This window comes from Parasteatoda tepidariorum, chromosome 4 (assembly GCF_043381705.1).
Source record: "Parasteatoda tepidariorum isolate YZ-2023 chromosome 4, CAS_Ptep_4.0, whole genome shotgun sequence".
In the NCBI taxonomy this organism is placed as follows: Eukaryota; Metazoa; Arthropoda; class Arachnida; order Araneae; family Theridiidae; genus Parasteatoda; species Parasteatoda tepidariorum.
In genome coordinates this window covers 35,920,885-35,933,480 of record NC_092207.1, presented here as the reverse complement: position 1 = coordinate 35,933,480, position 12,596 = coordinate 35,920,885, and the positions used below count along the sequence as shown (strand labels likewise).

The following is a 12,596-nucleotide window of genomic DNA, read 5'->3' as shown; positions in this document are numbered from 1 at the left end:
TCGACCATCAGCGTTTAGTCAAAAGAGTGAATCCTCTAGCTGCTAAGGGCCTTTTTTCTATCACTTGCTTTTCTCTACGCAAATAATCCTTCTTGAGTGAAATAAAATGATTTTAAGCATTTATGAACTGAAGTTTCAAGCAAGCTTTCAATATTTCTACTCTCAATATTTCTAGGAATTGAATCGTCACAGAAATGACAAACTTGTGAGGCTGAACTAGANTTTAACTAATTTGTTTTATAGAGTTAAGAAATCATTAGAAACTAAAATTGTTTGCGAAAAAATTGTAAAAAGTAAACAAACTTCAATTGAAAATTTTTTTAAACATGTATAAAAACTTAAAATTTTAATAAACAGTTTTTTTCTACATAAATTTTGATATCCTCATTTTATTTTTTGGTCACCCCCATTTAAGGGCCACCCCCCATAAGGGCCAATTTGCAATGGAAGGACAGGTGGCCCTTACCGAGAGGTTTCACTGTATCTCAATTACTATTGTTAATGAACCACCGAGAAGTATAATTCCTTGGTGCATTACATATTTTATCTTATGCATTGACGTCATGTATGCAAACAACGGAGTTGAACAATATACACATTAGGAATCACAAATTAATATTTAAATGAAGAGAGGACAAAAACACTATCAAAATCTAATGAATCACTGGGGTTTAAGAAAGTTAAAACTGTAAATCATCACACCCTGCTTGATTACTGTAAACAACAGTAAGGATTTGATAAGTAATTATTACAAATGAATTAGGTTTCACCAGGAGATCATAATTGTTTCTTATTTTTACTTCTTGCTTTGCTCCCTAGTGATTTGACAGACTTCGATTCCTGTTGTTTTACTTGCTTAAAGATAAATTTCTGATCCAGCTTGCAGATTTTTCGTTTTCGACAGGTGTTCTGAACATATATATTAATGGCCGTGATAAAAATATTAAAATACATACCAAGGGCCTCAATTTATGGTTTGAGGTGACTTATAATTCATCTGACATTAGACCACCTTTGCTTTTAATTTTGTACTATCTATAGATATATTACAAAGCATTGAATTCTTTGCATTTTGATGCTCTTTTGCATTTTTTTAAAATTGTTTTTCAGTTTAAGAATGTATGTGACACTGACTCTTATTGGCGTCTTTTTCTCCTTCATTGTTATCATCATATCCAAATGGGCCATTCGGAGGCATTCGATCCACCAAACGTTGAAACGCTACGGAATACCTGGACCAGAACCGGATTTCTTAACTGGGAATCTGCGCCAATTGAAGAAGGATCCTACGCCAAATGAGCTCATGTCTGCTTGGATCAAAAAATATGGAAACGTATTAGGATACTATGTGGGAGAAGACATATTTGTGGTTATTAAAGATCTGGAGATACTGAAAAAGGTAATATTTTACTTCTTAACATGTAGGCAGCCGATCACGAATTAAAGCCCCAGCGTAGAAATCTGCTTTTTGCTGACTAAAAGTCAATCATGTGTGATTCAAAATTGGCAATAAAACAAGGCTACGTATATCATGCTGATTTCTAAGCAATATTAATAAGTTTCCTAACGGAATATCTTGACTAAACACCAGCCTTTGATATCCAGAAGAGTAGCTTCCTGTGATGACAGGTGAAGGAAAGCGAAGTCCTAAGTAATTGTTACATAAGCATGTAGACAATTAAAATGAAAGTCACATACAGGGTCGCAAATTAATATTTGAGCAAAAAAAACGAAACAATAGTAAAATCTGACGAATCATTAACAAGGAATGCACGATTAAAGAAAATCAAAGCCTATTTTATTGTCTGAGTGAAAAGCGTTGCTTAGAAACATCTTCACATTTCAAGGAACGATCTTTCTGGTTTTTATTCCAATTTTATTATTCGTCAAACTTTTGGCAATATTTCTACTTCTTCATATAAATGTTAAATTGAGACCTTCTAACGGGTATGCTTTTTCACTTCATTCTTGACAAGATTTATAAAAATACGTATTAAAGACGATACATAATTGCAGTCTGAAATCAATTTTAATGGAATCGTATATAAAAAAAAAGAAACTGACTTGTGACTTAAGAAAAATTAAAATTGAACTAGCAATAAATAACAAATGTAATTACAGATTTTTTTTAAAAATAAAGTTGTTGCTGTAGTTCATTTACGTCGCACTAGAGCTGCACAATGGGCTATTGGCGACGGTCTGGGAAGCATCCCTGAGGATGATCCGAGGACATGCCATCACATTTTTGATTCTCTGCAGAGAGGATGGCACCCCCGCTTCGGTAGCCCGACAACCTACACGCGAAGTCGAGCACTTTACGGTAGAACAGTTTAACGAGGACCCATACCGCACACCCTCGGTCCCTACGCAGACTGATCCTAGTGGTCGCCCACCAGCACACTGACCGCAGCCAGTGATGCTTGACTTCGGTGATCTGCTGGGAACCGTGTCTTAACGATGAGTCCACTGCGGATCTTTCAAAATAAAACTTACTAATTTCACTGAAAAAAATATAATTCTTATTATGTCATCAACAAGTTCAGTTCAAAGTTAGTCAACCAGAGCTTTATTGCGATCTAACGATAATATTCCCGCGAGCTGCTAGTTGCTCGCAATCGAAGGTTTCACAATCACACTACACCAATAAACATTTTCTTTTTCGGTTTTTGCACTGATATGAAATTAAAAAAGATGAGTAAAAATTGTTATCAAAAATTTTCCAACTAATAATTTTTATTACGCTATTATTGTTATTGGTAAATATTTATTTTTACTTAGATCTTAATCAAAGACATCAATGTGTTCAGCAACCGACCAACATTATTTGTGGATGTTGATCCAGCACCAAAGACTTTGGTCGGTCTTCGAGATAAAAGATGGAAAGAAGTCAGAAATATTGTCACTCCAACTTTCAGTTCTGGAAAAATTAAACAAATGACGGATGTTTTCTCCAAGAAGGTAGGTAAAAAACACTCTTCTATTTTTATGTTTTAGTATTTTCCTATGACTACTCTCAATATTTCTAGGAATTGAATCGTCACAGAAATGACAAACTTGTGAGGCTGAACTAGATCGCTCGACCATCAGCACTCAGTCAAAAGAGTGAATCCTCTAGCTGCTAAGGACCTTTTTTCTATCACTTGCTTTTCTCTTCGCAAATAATCCTTCTTGAGTGAAATAAAATGATTTTAAGCATTTATAAACTGAAGTTTCAAGCAAGCTTTCAATATTTCTAGGAATTGAATCGTCACAGAAATGACAAACTTGTGAGGCTGAACTAAATCGCTCGATCATCACAGCTCAGTCAAAAGATCGATTCTTCTAGTTGCTAAGGGCGTTTTTTCTGTCACTTGCTTTTCTCTTCGCAAATAATCTTTTTTGAGTGAAATAAATTGATTTTAAGCATTTATAAACTGAAATTTCAAGCAAGCTTTCAATATTTCTACTCTCAATATTTCTAGGAATTGAATCGTCACAGAAATGACAAACTCGTGAGGCTGAACTAGATCGCTGGACCATCAGCGCTCAAGCAAAAAATCGAATCCTCTAGTTTCTAAGGGCGTTTTTTCTGTTATTTGCTTTTCTCTTCACAAATAATCCTTTTTGAGTGAAATAAATTGATTTTAAGCATTTATAAACTGAAATTTCAAGCAAGTATTTTTTACTAAAATTTTTTTTAATAGTTTTTATTTAAAATAAGTCTTTTCTTCATAGGTTGATATAACTATTGACCTTATAATGAAGAAAGCACATTCGAATGAAGGATTTAATATCTCTCAACTTGTGCAAGGACTGACCTTAGACGTGATTGCAGCCTGTGCTCTTGCAATGAAAACAAATTGCCAAGAAAATCCTGATGATGCTCTTCTCTCTAATGTAAGAATAAAATAGCATATTAATTTTCTTTTTTTCTTCGTTTTCAAATAAAAACTCATAGGATGCCTGGGGTGATTGAAAATACACATAATTTATAAATAATAATATAACAAAAAGCACATTTTTAAAATGCATTCGTTTATAATGAAGAAAAGAAATATCTAAAGAAAGAACAATAATAATTTAATCAAAAATATTAAAAAAAATAGAGAGAGAGCCGCTTAAAAAAATAGGGGAGAAGTGGCTAATATGGACATTTCTCACTAATTGGTTGAAAAAACGATATTTAATATAACTTTTAACTCGTGAAGTACTTTTGAACAATAATTTTGATGTTTACTTGCATTATGATTTTTATGTTGAATTATATAATTGTGTAGTTTTCAAGAAAGGTTGCTTTTGTCTATGTTAGTCCCATTGCACAAGTAGTGTGGACAGGCTTTGAGGCTAGTGTAAACAAAATTAATAGCGAATTAAGTAGTAGTTTTTTACAACTCAGAAAGGTATATCTAACGCCTAAATAAAATTAATTTCATTCTAAGCCTCATTGAGGAATAAATATTGACATATTTTAATTAAAATACTAATTTGTAACAGCATTTAATAATAATGATATAATGAATGCAAAACTTTACAGTTTAAAGATATTATTAATTTTTACTTTTAAAAGTGGAGAGCGTAGATCGAATTTTAAGTTGAATCAGTTTTAATAAAAATTGCTTTAATTAAACGATGAAATGGCCCGAATGGAAAATAGCGCACTGTGAGCATGGCTTACTTAGTGATATTTTCCTTACTGGGGCAATGAGAACATTTCTCAAAAGAGAAGACGGGAGCATTTGTTGATGATCTGTTTTAGTTTGGGACATGGCAAAAAATTAAATATGTATCGAAAATTAGTTTCCTTCTCTAGTTTATTTGTATTAAATTACATCCGCTTAAAAAAATTGTTAAAACATCCCCAATGAATTTTCTTAAAACCTTTAAAAAGTGGTTACAAATATTTCATAAACTAAACTCAGTGGCACGACAGCCAAAAGAGGGCCAAGGCCTACTGTGCCCATCTCAGTTTTCTCTACTTCGTGCTCTGGGGTGCAGGAGCAGATGTTCCAGTCAGGCGGTCAGCCGAACGCGGAACCCCATTGTTTAGTTCCCAAGCATGCTTGGTACTCATTTATTGACCCACTGAAGGGATGGAAGGCTGAGTCAGCCATCCCTGGCCCAGGATCGAACTAGGGACCTGTGGCACGACGGCGCGAAGCGCTGCCGCTCAGCCACCAGGCATCACAAATATTTCATACTAAACGTTTTACTTGAGATTATAGCCACTGTTTGTAAAGTTATATTTTTCTACAAAATCCTTATAATTTAGGAAATTAATAATCTGAAATCTCTTGCATTTCTAACCAATTCATTTCTTTTCTCTTGGAGATTGAACGAAATCAGTGGGGACATTTATAGGAATGAAAATTCCGATGAACGTTGCAATAATTAATATCGTAATCGTGGAAACCACACACAGGTTCCTTCACCGTGTCTCTAAACCAGCTCTACGAAAGCATGTGTTCGTTTGTGCCTAATGCTGGTCAATAAAAGCTATACAGAGAAAGGGTTAATGTCAACATAGGTTTAAAAAACCCCTGCTTTATTTGTAACATATTACCACCATCACCGTTTCTTGAAATTCTTAAAATAAAATATATTAAGGAAAGAGTAAAGAGAAAATAAGAAAGTTACTTACCTTAAAATCTTCTTTTACAGATTTCTACTAAAATATTCAAAGCGTGGTACATAAACGGCCAAAATCTACCATATCTCACTGAAAAGATTTTACCTATAATTAAAAGAGTTATTTAAAGTTTTCACTCTTGCTCCATGTGCATAGTAGCCACCCTCTACCCTACAACAAGGTTGTACTTTTTTTTTTCTTTTTAAGACTGCGCTTAGTTTCTGCCTTCATTTTTTGATTGGAAAATTTTATTCCCTCTTTAGTTCTAAGGTTAAAATGTTTTAGTTTAGTCTTTTTTAACCAGGATATATTTGACCGTTTTTTTCTCCTTTCAATGTAGAAAGGATGTATAACTTTTAACAGCTCAAACTCTGTATCGTTATTAAATCACTAATCAATCAATAAATCAATATTAATCATTTATCAGAAAACAATAAGTTATTACTGAGAAAAAAAAAGCCATTTCCTTGTTGTGTATTACCTTTTGATAAACGAGTTACATATATGAGTGCAAATTTTGCTTCAGTTTGCATATAATCCAGAGATATGGAGAACGAAAAGATACAGAATAATACCATACTGAGAAAATATCACATGTTTAACTGAAGCAACTTTCAAGATATAAATGCAGTAGCACAATCCTGAGAATTAAATACAATACCGAGATTTTGTATAGAGCTTGCCTAACGTTAACTGTGATTTTAATCTTATCTTCAACAATGGTACTTCTATTTGAAGGAAATTTTTGCGCATGCGCTGTGAAGCTCAAATTACGTTATCGTTGAGATGATCCGCAACATTTTGCAAAAGTTCTCCAATATTCTACGCCATTTACAAGTTACAAAAGAATATTTTTCAAATTAAAGTTTTATTTATTTAAGATTTTTAAGGATACTCTTAACACCGAACTAAATATTTATAACTAAACATTATGCTTTTATTTTAGGTAAGGACTATTATGGACACACAGTACAATAAATTAGCTGAATACATCATATTATTTCCTTTTATGTCTAAAGTGATTAAATTACTTGAATTTACAACGCCCTTCAAACAATCTATGGATTTCATTGCGAATCATATAAGAGGCGTGATTAAAGAGCGACGCAAGATCCCGAACTTCAAAAGTGCCGATATTCTGCAAACTCTTCTCGAAAGCAGTGAAGAAGGAACTAAATGTAAGAAAAAATAACATTTATTCACAGTATTTTTAATTCTAATTAACAACCGTTTTATTTTATTTATTTCAGTAAATGAATCTTGTTAAAACCAAGATTTTTGCTTCTAACTTATAGACTGCCATAGAATATTGATAAAGTAAAGTAAAGCATTTCAGCAACAGTTCGCTGTGGGCCAGGAGAGTGAAGGAGGTTAAGCTTAACCCCTTAACTATCGGTTAATTTTCAAGAAAACGGTCATAAAAGTGCCTATTTTGCCAAATACACATATTTGATTAGTGCTGACATCTAGTTTAAAATAAACTAACTATCTACAATTACCTTAATATGAACTCTCCAGCCCGCCAATTTCACGGGAGCAAGAAATAGAGGGCAAAACCTCACCCCGTCATTTTCACGGGAGCGAGAAGGAAGGGGTTAAACTATTCCTTGAACAACGGAGTGTTTGTGTCTATGAGGTCAGCAAATTGACAATCAAAATCAAACACTTGCATTTCATAACGATAGCTCAGAATTTTTTTTACACAGTCACATCACTACTCAACGTAGATTTATTATCTTATTAAAAAAGTGAAAAGTGTAGACTTATAATCTTAAAAGTGAACAGTGATTAAAAGTGAACAGTGATCTTATTGAAAAAGTGAATTGCGTAGATTTATAGTCTTATTAAAAAAATTAAAAGTGAATGATTTTTTTTAGAATCCTTTTAATTTAAATCAAATTATCTACAGACAGTATTCTGCAGCCGATTAAGTTCTGTACACACATTTTAGTTTAATCAAAAGTTTGAAAATTTAAGAAAAAAATACAATTTGTTTTAAAAGCTTTTTTTATGCACAATTTAAATTTTTTGCTTTAAGAAATGCCTTTTAAAATCATTGTTCTGATTATAAAGTTATTGTTCTATACTGTAAAAAATTCCGGATCAAATTACGATATAAAGTGCGGGGACTTTGGGTGCATCATCTGTAAAATCTATTTTTACCATAAATTACTATACTATAATATTGACCGTAATATTTATCTAATTAGAGTAATTCAGTGATTTTACGGTAACTAATACTGTAAAAATTGCGGTATATCAGATATTTTGTTCCNTGGAAGGTAAATCTGGCTGTAAAGGTTCTAAAGAAGCATCTTTAGCCAGTGAGTCCGCCATCTCGTTACCTTTGATTCCAACGTGTGATGGAATCCATTGGAAGTGTACCCCAAAGTCCGCTGAGAGCCTGAGGAGCATCCCCAAAATTGAAGCCGCAGCCCTGTCTCCAACATTCATCAACAGCGTACATTTATTATCTTATTAAGAAAGTGAACAGCGTAGATTAATAATTTTATTAAAAAAGTGAACAGCGTAGATTTATAGTCTTATTAAAAAAGAGAACAGCGTAGATTTATAGTCTTATTAAAAAAAATGAAAACTGAATCATTTTTTTTCGAATCCTTTTAATTTAAATCAAATTATCTACAGACAGTATTCTACAACGCAATAAGTTCTATGCACATTTTAGTTTAATCAAAAGTTTGAAAATTTTGGAAAAAAATACAATTTGTTTTAGAAGCTTTTTTTATGCACAATTTAAATACTTTGTTTTAAAAAATGCGTTTTAAAATCATTGTTCTGATTTTAAAGTTATTGTTCAATACTGTAAAAAATTCCGGATCAAATTACGATAAAAGTACGGGGACTTTGGGTGCATCATCCGTAAAATCTATTTTTACCGTCAATTACTATACTGTAATATTTATTTAATTAGAGTAATTCAGTGATTTTAAGGTAACTAATACTGTAAAAATTACGGAATAGCATATATTTTGTCACGTAACATGTTCCGGTAAGAATGAATTTTACGGTAAAAAGCACTTGCACCCTGAGTACTTTTTACCATTATTTCATCCTGGTTTTACAGTGCATGTAATTGCTATATATAATATAAATCAATTCAAATTCTACTATCCTTTTGGAGGGATATAAGATTTATAATCCAATGTAATTTATTTGTTTATGTGTATCTCTTTTTAAATACTTCTGTTCCTGAAGAACTTTTTTCACTCACTCTAAAAACATTTTACTCATTTTAAAATAGCTATTTATAAGCTTGTTTAACTATTTTGTCAACTTTTTTTTCTTCAAATAACTGCCACCATTATTTAGTAAACGATTTCAAGCAAAGAAGAACTTTTACGTAAACATAACCGTGTCTCTATTTACAGCTGGAAGTGGAACTAAATTAACCGAAGAGGAAGTTGTGGCCCAAGCTTTCTTAGTACTCTTAGGTGGTTATGAAACAACAGCAACAGCTTTGGCCTTTACTTTCCACCTGTTAGTAGCCCATCCAGAGATACAAGATCGTATCTACGAAGAGATAAAAGATGTAAAGGATTCGGATTACGCAACATTACAAGGTTCCATATACTATTTTATGCTACTCATATTAAAGCTGTTTTTCGAAGGCTCAGTTGTTTGGTTAAGTTTAGTCGTGGTACTTAAATTTAACTCTTAGTTTAAGTTTCTCTCATTTTTAGTCAGTACCTTCAGTAACTATTTTAAATAGCAACTGTTATAAACCTTATTTTATTGCTAATTTTACTAAATTCACAACCAAAGTGCTTCGATCAAAATTAACGAGCTTTTTAGATGTTTCCTTAGAGCAGTGTTTCTCAAACTTATGAGTTTTGTGTACCCTTTCTAAATTTTTCGTAACGCTGTGTACAACTAATAAAAAAATGAATGCATTTTTTACTGTAAAAAAATTAAAAATCGTAACTGACTGTTGACACCACTCATTATTAACTGTTAACTCTGCAAAAAATAGCCAATAGGAAAATACGTAATCGTAAATTTTCATGAGTATCTTTATTTTTAAATAACAATTTTTGAAATTTTCGTTTGTTGCAAGACATTTCGCATAAGAACGCGTACCCCCACTAAGCCGTTCCCGTACACCTGGGGGGTACGCGTACCACACTTTGGAAAACACTGCCTTAGAGCCATAAACACTGCATATTTTACCATATTCCTGTAATATTGATCATATTTTTTTCTCAGTGAATACATTTTGCAATGGTATATCCAATCTTCAAATTTTATTCTTTTACAGGATTACAGTATTTGGATCAAGTATTCAATGAGTCCCTTAGGTTATATCCTCCTGTAACAGGCTTCCTAACCAGATTTTGTGATAAAGATTACGATATCGGATCGCACGTGATTCCAAAAGGAGCGAACGTTTTTGTTCCAGTGTGGAACATCCAACGTGATCCAGAATATTGGCCGGAACCTTACAAATTTGATCCAGATCGCTTTTCTCCCGAGAACAAAGGATCGATTAATAACATGGCATTCCTGCCCTTCGGAGTGGGTCCTAGAAACTGCATAGGTGCTCGTTTTGCCGTGCTGGAAGCAAAAATGATTCTTTTCAAGCTGCTGAAAAAAGTGAAATTGCAACCCTGTGAGAAAACGGAGACAGAACTTACTTTGCACTGCCATACTGTGATAACTTGTCCAAAGTACGGCGTGTGGCTGAAAGCTGTTCCAAGAAATTAAGAATTATAGCATTAAAAGCTAATGTCCCCAACTTTCGCACTATTGAATTATTAACATGCATAAGAAGAATGTGTTTTATATAATTTCAGATGCTCACTATTTACATCATTAAAAAAAAAAAATTCACATTTGTGATATTTTTGTCTTTTTATTTTAATCACACTTGAGTGCTTGAGAAGTTAAGTGATTATGCCTAACCATGTGACTTAACTCAGATTTAATTGGCTACCTTTAAGTGACGTCACGTGTGTGAGTCGAACCTGATTAGTTTCTGAATCAACGAATGGCACAATTAACCCATGCTAAAGTTAATTGCAGTTATCCAATTGAAGTACGGGATTTTTTTCATGTTATATACATCACATCATCAGACGCGAATTGGTTATGAAGAATATTAAAGATTAGCAGCAGGGTAAAGTTAAAGAAAATTGCTCAAACAAAAAAATAATTACATCGGAAAAATTATTGTATGCAATTTATCCAAAGCCTAGCTATTTAATAACAGCCTGAAAAAATACTGCATTTTGTTCATTCTCCTTTTTTATTCGTTATTTTTAACTTGAAAGATTTATAAAAAATTCATACTTTTTTCCATCTAGATTTTTCAGAAAGCATATTGACAAATAATCAATACTTATAAAATGCTAGCAAGTTTAAAGATTACTATTCCATTCATAAAACCTTTAAAAAATATTATCAATTTAAGAATCAAATTTAATACACAATATATTTTAAAACAAATAATTACTGCAGTTTCATATAGCAACATTTATTATTATTTTATGTAGCTACAAACCGAAATACAATTATTAAATATTCAAAACTTCAATTTTTGTTATTTATAGAATATGGTAAACATAAAATAGTTTAATTAATTGATCTATTGATGTTGAATAATAACTTTCAGATAATACTTTTGTATACCTTTACATAGGTTAAATGTTTCTTTATACTTTCACTATTATGTGGATTGTATATAGACTTAGAAAAAATAATGATGTCCTTGCTTCCTTTCTTCTTTTCTATATGAAGTAAGAAACTCTAAAAAAATACCAACTATACTAGGGAAACACCAGTAAGAGAACTTTAAAGATGGAAAAAAATATGACAAAATAGTTCTTCAACAATTTTAAATTCTATGGAAAATAGGAAAATAGGTGATTCTGTTTACATATTTTCTTGCCTCTGATTGTTCAAATGTTTCAACATTAATTTTTTCCCCTAGTCATAGCATCAAAAATTTGTACTTACTATAACTAACTTTCGTTAGCTCCAGAAGAAAAATATTTCAAACGAAACAAACAATTCAAAAACAAAATGCGGAACAACCAGTTGCCTTTTCGAATCGAAAGTTACTTTCAGTGTTTTTTTATTTTTGCATTCTTGAAAAAAAAAATGGATAAAATTCCAAACACTAATATAACTGTGTGAAAAATTGCAATTAAAAAAGAACTATATACAATTAAAAAAATATATATTTGTTACAGAAATTCATACAAAATAATAGAACGTGACAGCAGTTTATAACTTTATAAAATCTCTGATTTATTATTAATTATAATGTAATAAAAATTAAGAACAAGAATAAATCAAAATATGAAGAAAGATAGTCTGAAAATGTAAATAGAAGCTTGTTTGGAAATAGCAGACAACTGTTTCGGATCGTTCGTAAAGTTATTCCACCAATTGAACTCGTAAGTAAGTTTTTTGAGGGTCTCTACGCCTCAGAAATACAAATGGACCTAACGATCCATAAGAACAAAAATGAAAGAGAGAAAACGATAAACAAAAAAAAAGAAACCATCAAAAAAATAATAATCAAACAAATAAATAAATAAAATACTTCGTGAAAGCGATAATTAAAATTAAAAAACTTATGGAGTAAACGATAATTCGCGATCGCAACGCTCGAGTACGCCGTCTAGCGGGAGCCTGTAAATATCAGACATTAATTTATCACGTTTTCATTTAGTTCCATCAAAATCTTTGTCAGAATCAGACGCCATTTTTTAGCAGCAAATAAGAAACAAAATTTCCCTAAGGAAAAGGCCGAAGAACTTGAAAAAAATCTCCAGAATATTAGTAAATCTTTCAGGAACAGAACACGCCAAACATTTGAAGAAAAATTCCTCAATAATTTTTAATTTCTATTATCAACAAACTTGCAACTGATGACTTCCGATTTCGGATACTGTTACAGATGTGTGTATTAAGGTAAAATGCATTTCTTCTGTCTTCAATTCATTACGAATTAAAGTGAAGTCAACAT

General features: G+C 31.9%; 1 protein-coding gene across 1 annotated transcript in view; it reads left to right on the top strand.

Moving 5' to 3' along the window:
* Positions 1-12,596, top strand: part of LOC139425427 (uncharacterized) — a gene marked incomplete in the record, with an annotated part of 37,218 nt that overhangs the window by 4,511 nt on the left and 20,111 nt on the right. Inside the window, 4 exon segments of the mRNA XM_071180306.1 lie at positions 3,715-3,876; positions 6,552-6,783; positions 8,995-9,186; positions 9,882-10,323. Of these exon segments, the coding sequence (XP_071036407.1) occupies positions 3,715-3,876; positions 6,552-6,783; positions 8,995-9,186; positions 9,882-10,323 (1,028 nt within the window).